Source organism: Manis javanica, chromosome 1 (assembly GCF_040802235.1).
Source record: "Manis javanica isolate MJ-LG chromosome 1, MJ_LKY, whole genome shotgun sequence".
NCBI classification, from domain to species: domain Eukaryota; kingdom Metazoa; phylum Chordata; class Mammalia; order Pholidota; family Manidae; genus Manis; species Manis javanica.
This window is the reverse complement of record NC_133156.1, coordinates 11771969-11779255: the sequence shown is the minus strand read 5'-3', so window position 1 is coordinate 11779255 and position 7287 is coordinate 11771969. Positions and strand designations below refer to the sequence as shown.

The window sequence follows — 7287 nt, the reverse complement described above, 5'->3', positions numbered from 1 at the left end:
TGCTAAGAAGACACCTGAGCTCCTTGCACCAATGCATATGCGCATACATGACCTTCAAACAGTGATGTGAGGGATCTCCAACAAATGTGCCAAGTCCCCACCCCATCATTCTGTAGTGAGGCTCTGTGCATTCTGGGGATTGGATTTGTGTTTCCTTCTGGTTCTGGCTTTATGCAGGGAGAGTGGACCTCTCACCACTGGACTTCTCACCCCAGGAGTGGGCCCTAGACTTTGCCTTCTGAACTTTGTGTCCTGTGAATGCATCAGAACAGATACTAAATTCACCTGGTTTGGAAATGACCCTTTTGCAGCAATTTCAGTCTCCTGCTTACCTTTCTGTACACTTTCTCTTCCATTTTGATTTGTTAAGTCCTCATTTCTGTCAGTTAGTTGGTGCTTTACAGAATTTGATTTTCCAATTTACCCATCACTTCAGTTTTTTAAAAAGCAGAGCCACTTCCTAGCCTATCATAGTACCACAAACGGAACTTTTATTTGAATTTTGAAAAACAAATCAATATAGAATAAAAGGGAATATAGACTCTGGAGTCAGACTGGCTTCCGTTCATGGATCTAGGCTTTATCTGCTTGGTGATCCTGGGAAAATCACTTAGCTCCATTGTGTTTCACTTTCCTCATCTTTAAAATGAGGAAGGTCATAGTATTTTCCTCCTAATACGGGTAAAACATTTAGTACACTTTCTGCCACTTGATAATCACCTAATAAGTGTTAGTTAATATCATTATTACTGCCTCATATAAGAGAGAAATGACTAGAGAGGAGAAGTGAGAGATAACCTGGTATGTGAGTATAACCTGTATGGAATGAGAAATGGGGAAAATGACAAAAACTGGGGGGAAATAATATAAAAGGAGGTTTTATTGAGGAAGTCTTGGTGCATGTAATGCAGTATAATTCACCCTTTTCTGCTTTCTCAAAAGATCTTCAGTAAAGATCATTTTCAATGGATTTTTTTGGACCAGGATTTGTGTTTCATGTGGATTTGATGACTGTACCAAGACTGGTTTTTGGTAACTAAATTTTATTCTTATCACATTTTCACCTTATAGGAATAAGTAATTCCACTGCAAAGACTGTTGTGTTTAATAAACATCTCTATTGCTTTGACGATCTGAAAGAAAGCAGGAACTCAAAACAAAACAAAGCAACATCAGGACAACTGGAATAAAATTAATGAATGAACTGCTGGCAAAATGAAACAAAAATTTAATTAGAAAAGAAAGCTTACCGAGTGGCCTTTGTAACACCAAACATAGTAAGAAAGATGATGTAAAAATGGTGATGGTGTTTTTAAAACAGCATTTTCTAGTTACAAAAAGTGAATGAAACTGCTTAGTTCAGAACACTAAGACAACATAGAGCAGGGGGTTTCTGCCAGTGCGCTATTAGCACCTTGGGCCAGTAACTTTTGTTGCTGGCAGGGTGGTGAGGGTCTGGTGCATTGCAGGGTGTTCGCCAGTAGCCCTGGCTTCTACTCACTGGATCCCAGTAGCACTGCCCCCACACCCCCTGTGACACCCAAAATGTCTCCAGATAATAAATGTGCCTTGGGGGCAAAATTACTCCAGGCTGAGAACCACTGCAGTAGAGAAATTACAAAGGTCACCTGTAATCCTATCATCTAGAAATGGGAGCTTTCTGTTAACATAAATAAAAATTGCACAACATCCCTCTACAGCATAAATTTTTGTTACTGTGAGTACTTTATAATAAAATAATCCTAATTCCTCTTTCCTCCCTCCTGCCCCTTGTATCATTATTGTCATTCATTGTACTCCTGATGCTGGGGTTCTTACTCACAAAGCCGAAGAATGAGCTTCACAACACTCAAGGTAGGAGAGCAAGGTACACGCTTTTATTTAGAGAAGTGAAAGGACAGAGCTCCCGGCTCACACCAGGAGGGGACAAGAGAGCCCTTCGTTGGCTCATTGTCTAGGGGTTTTATGCGCGGTTGAGGATTTTCAGGAATGAGGGTAAAGGGTTAGGGGTGCAGACCTGTTGAGTGGTCCCAGAATGCTCATTCCAGTTGAGTAACAGAGGAGATTTTCTGCTCTGATTCTTTCTCAAGATAGCAGTTTCCCTCTGGGAGCACGTCAGTTAAGACCGCCTACCCTGCCCCCAAGGTGGGCTGGGTTGTTGCACGTTTGCTGAAGTAAGTTAAGAATCTTACTTCTTAATTTCTTGGGCTGCTTATAGTTGGGTTTGCTTACTAAATTAGTCTTTTTCCTAGGTTGCAGATTACTTGGTTAGGATCAGAGAAGGAAATATAGCACATAGGTATGGTTACAATAAGCTGGGCTAAGGTAAATTTTACAGTGAAGTCACAGGTTATGCTGAGACACTTGTCTCTATCTGCAGAACACTCAGACATTCCAGGCTAGGTTGCTGCTGGCCTTTTGAGTTTTAACTGATCTCACTGAAGATGTCTATATTCCTAGTCTGGTATCTTTACTCTAGAGAATTAGTGTGACTCTGACTTTGTGTAATGCTTATCACAGTTTCAATAAGGACTTCTTTGCACATCGCTACATTGTTCTGATGGTAATTATCTTGCTCTGCTTTTTCTCTGGAGGCCCTCACCTTACTCTGACTACACCACGGTCCCTCTCACTCCTATGTAAGAACACACATACACACACACACACACACACAATCAAAAACATTATTGCTATTATTATTTTGAACAAACTGTTACCTCTTAGATCAAATAAGAATAAGGCAAATACAATTTTTATTTTAGTTTCATTTATTGCTTCTCTGATGCTTTTCCTTTTATCACGTAGATCCAAGCTTCTGACCTACATCATCTTCCTTCTCTCTAAAGGATTTCTTTCAACATTTCTTTCAAGGCAGGTCTTCTGACAACAAATTCCCTCAACTTTTGTTTGTCTGAGGAAGTTTTTATTTCTCCTTCACTTTTGAAAGGTAAATTCCACAAGGTTCAGAATTCTAGGCTGTTCTGTTAACACCTTCAATATTCCACTCCACTTTCTTCTTGCTTTCATGGTTTCTGAAGAGAATTCAGGTATAATTCTTATCTTTGCTCCTTTATAGAGGAGGTGTTTTTTTCTCATGTTTCTTCAGGATTTTTTCTTTATCTTTGACTTTCTATAGTTTGAGAGAAAAATGTAGTTTTTTTTACATTTATCCTGCTTGGTGTTCTCTGAGCTTCCTGGATCTGTGGTTTGGTATATGGCATTAATTTGGGGGAAATCATGATTGCTCCAAATATTTGTTTCTGTTCCTTTCTCTTTCTTTTTTCTTTTTATATTCCTATTAGAAGTATGTTGCACATTTTGTAGTTGTCCTGCAGTTTTTTTTTTTTCAGTCTTTTTTCTCTTTGCTTTTCTGTTTTGGACGTTTCTCTTTAGATATCTTCAAGCTCAGAGATTCTTTCCTTTCCTCAGCTGTGCTCAGTCTCCTAATAAGTTCAACAAAGGCATTCTTCATTTTTGTGGCGGCGTCTTTTATGTGTAGCATTTCTTTTTGGTTCTTTCTTAATGTTTCCATCTCTCTGTTTATATTGCCCATGTGTTCTTGCACGTTGTCTACCCATTAGAGCTCTTAGCATATTAATCATAATTGTCTTAAATTCCCAAACTGATAATTCCAAAATCGTTGCAATAGCTGAGTGTGATTTTGATGCTTTCTCTGTCTCTTCAAACTGTTTTTTGCTTTTTAGAATGTCTTGTAATTTTTTCTGAATAGTTTGATAGTATGTACTGGATAAAAGGAACTTCTTGACACTGGTTTCCAGTGAAGTTGCTGCTTGTGGGCTTCTGTTACTGTAAATTGTAATTCTAGGTGTTTTCCCAACCCTCTCTCTAATGTTGGGGACAGTGGTTAGCTCTGTGACTTCAGCTTTCTTCTAAGTTGTGGAAAAGTTATTGATTTCTCTGCTTTTACTTGTTAGGACCTACTGTATAAATTTTAATGGATCCTGGTATTAATAGTGTAGGGACATACCGCACTTTACATAACTATTCCCATAGTATTGATTATTTTGCTTGTTTCAAATAAGACTACACTAAATATGTATGATTATCTTCTTAGATTCTTTTGTGTAGAATTGACACTCAAACTGAAGAGAAAGTACTAAAATTTGGTGCTGTCCCCTGGTACGGTGTCCACTGGTACGGTGATGGCCTTCACCCTGTCTCACCCTCAGCCACTAAATTATCTTTACAAAGGGATGTCCCCAGAATCCACTTTTTTCCCCCAACATTAATGTTTTATTTAGAAGTTTTCCATCAATGCTTATGGGAAAGGTTGTTCTGTAATTTCTTTTCTTGTAAAATCTATGTCAGATTTTGGTATCAGGGTTTTTCCAGCCGCATAAAATAAATTGGGAAATGTTCTTTCTGTTTGTATTTTCAGTATGTTGTTTAGTTTAAATGTAATTGCAGACTTCAAGTTATCTCTTTGACATTACTTCTAACTTCCTTCTGCTTTACTTTTTTAACCATAATTTTCCCCTGGAAAGGAGGTGCACCGTTCCTGGAAGTACTGCAATACCCGGTCGATGCGCGGAGTCGACGGAGCAAGCGCCATTCCGTCTCCTAATTCCAAAAATCCATTTAATATATTGTCGTCGGAAGAGGACGTATCAAGTATTAAACTGATAAAAACAGATACTACACTTGATCTTGGCCAAAGGTCCAGAAGCTATTTCCCCAGAAACCATTCTTGAGCAGAGAAAATGCTTCTCCGTCCCCGCCCAGCACCCTGGCTTTTCTGGTCTTCCGCCGGCTGCCCAGAGGACCGCCTTTGTCGAGGTTGGCGAGCCTCCACCAGCAGGGGACGCTGTGGGATCCGCGGCGGCCACGCTCCCACCAGACGCCGCTCTCCCTCCACGCATGCTCTACTCTGCCTTCCCCGCCCACCAGGCGGCCGCTAGGTTTGGGGCCGGGTTTCTAAGACACGGCGCTGGCCGGCTGCGCCTGCGCGGTGGGCGCCGCCCGGAGCCAGCTGAAGCGGCGGGTGGTTCCTGCTGGGCCCGGGTCGCTGCTCAGGTTCTCTCTCTTTACCGCGCCCCTGTGAGGCGGGCTGCCGGCGTAAGTCTTCCCGGAATGGAGCACATCCGTACGACCAAGGTAGTTGGGCGCGGAAGTGCCTTTCACCGCTGGCCCGGGGCCGGCTGGGCAGAGCTCGGCTTGACCGAGTCGGGCTGAGGACCGGCCGGCGGGGGCCTTGCCCCGGGCCTCGCCGGGGAGGGCAGCTGCGGTTTGGGCCAAGGAGGGTGCGGGGCCTCTGCCACTACAGGAGTCAGAGTTTTGCTTTCAGACCTTGGTGTCGGGGTTCGGATGATTGAGGCTGCTTGGGGTTAAGTCGCAAGAAATTGGTGGCCGCCTCTTTTCCGCTGCACTTTCTTGGGCAAAATTGGGGCTGCTTTAGCTTTGGGGACCTTCAGCCGTGCGCCGACTCGTGAGATCGGAAGGTCGGTGGGTCCTCAAATTAACGTTCGGTTGCTGCGTGTGCTTTTCCTTGTTCATGTTTAATTGTCCCGTGTCCCAGGTGCTTGATGGAAGTTTTGGGAGTTGCGGAGATCAGCCCTCGGCGCCACCTCGTTTTCTGGTCGTGGTGTGTACTTGTTTACATTGGGTATTTCCGTCTCGGTGCTTCAAAACTGTCCAAACGCAGCTTAACAGAGGAGTTAACGGAGAAGGGAAAAAACGTTATCCCGTATTTTCAGGTGTCTGATGGAACTGTTCTTCAGTTGAGCGGTGTGCTCAATTTGTGCGAAAGGCATTTGTTTGGAGAACAAAGTACTCAGGATTCCGTTAAAATGTTGAGACTGAAGAAAATGACATAAAAATATTACCAAATCATTTTACCAACAATATTTAAGTTCACCGTCAACTTTGGGAGAGAGAAAACATAAACCTAAGACCAAAAGAATTGAATAAGATCGCTGGGAGGCTTACAAAATCAGGAAGAGAACGCACTGTGAATCGTGACTCACCGTGTTTTGCTGAAACCATCAGCCAATTGCTGTTCATCCTGAAAGTTACTGTTCATTTAGGAAAGTAGCAGACACACGTCACCTTCATTTGTTTCACGGAGAATTTGAGATCTATGTCATTACAATTAGTTTCACAAACCGTTTTAAGGTGTACGTGGATTTTTATTAGAGCTCGTTTTTAACATTGCACAGACTTTATGCAATTAAATCGAAGATACTAAAAACTAACCCCCTTTTTAAAAAAATATGTTTTAAGAGAGGAAAGGTAAAGTGACTCTAGAATTCAAGTTTCTGGAACTCAAAGTTTGAAAATAGAAGGGTGATTAACTAACCTAACCAGACTAGTAAAAGATGTAGAGGTGGCAAAGAGGACTAGAGTAAGCATCAAATCAGGTTCTTGTGCTGGTTCCAAAGTGTGTGTTATATAGGCTGTGTACACATGCTTTCCTTCTGTATACCAGGTTGAACCTCATATTTACCTCTTTCATAATGCTTGCTACAGTGCACAGCACACAGTAGAAAAACAGTAAAAGTGAACTGCATTTAATCAGAACAAACCCTATTACCAGGTTATTTGCAAGAGTGAACAGAATATTCAAAAATCCTTAGGATTCCTTGGCTTATTTTAAGCCTTTCTACTATAAATTTATGATGTGTATATACATACACACACACACAATTTTCTTTTTTTTGATATAATTGTAGCTACTCTTATTTCCTTAAGAGTATTGCTGTTGACTTTCATTTGGTATGATGTTCCTCTTTAACTACCAATTAATGGACTTTTCTTTATTTTTCTGATTTACCTTTTAAAAGTGGGCTCATGTGGGTGGTTTAGTAAGATCCTTTTAAGATTTTTTAAAGACTAAAAGATTTCTAACCAATTTTTTTGTTAAATTACTTCTCAAGTTTGCTCCTTTATTACTTTGGGGTTTTTTTCTAGCATTAATATCACTGATACTCTGAAATAATCTTATATGGCTCTGTATAGACTGTAATAAACAAGTATTAACTGGATACCTAATGTGCCAGGCATCATACAGACACTGGGTATGCTACAGGGAACATGAGAGACATGGACCTCTTACTACATACTGATAATTGTGTGAGCTATAAGATTTTCTTAAATTATAACTTCTTCTTAAAAGATTGATATGAACATAGCCAACTTTTTGTTTCTATTATGCATAGCCTTCACCTGGACATAGTAAATTTGCTGCAAAAAGAATTGTAAGTATTTAAAAACTAAAAATGAATGCTTTAAATTTATTTAGCTGTTTTAAACTCTAGTTATTATGATCAA

At 40.7% G+C, this 7287-nt stretch overlaps 1 protein-coding gene and 1 non-coding gene across 7 annotated transcripts in view; one reads left to right on the top strand and one right to left on the bottom strand.

The window, feature by feature from the left end:
• Positions 1 to 4503: 4503 nt before the first annotated feature.
• LOC118969498 (U2 spliceosomal RNA) lies at positions 4504 to 4691 on the bottom strand. The gene has a single exon (XR_005057424.2). It is a non-coding gene; the product is annotated as a U2 spliceosomal RNA (small nuclear RNA).
• Positions 4692 to 4910: 219 nt separating this feature from the next.
• Positions 4911 to 7287, top strand: part of MTMR6 (myotubularin related protein 6) — a 50002-nt gene continuing 47625 nt past the window's right edge. For 4 of the 6 annotated variants that reach the window (XM_073228270.1, XM_073228243.1, XM_073228220.1 and 1 more), the window contains exon 1: positions 7196 to 7214. Coding sequence is in view for 2 of the 6 variants with exons in the window: in XM_073228155.1 (XP_073084256.1) it covers positions 5092 to 5115; positions 5537 to 5602 (90 nt within the window). In the remaining 4 variants the exon portion in view is untranslated. Of the gene's footprint in view, positions 5116 to 5536; positions 5603 to 7195; positions 7215 to 7287 lie in introns of those variants that run through there. The other 2 variants (XM_073228155.1, XM_073228202.1) reach the window with 2 other exon arrangements.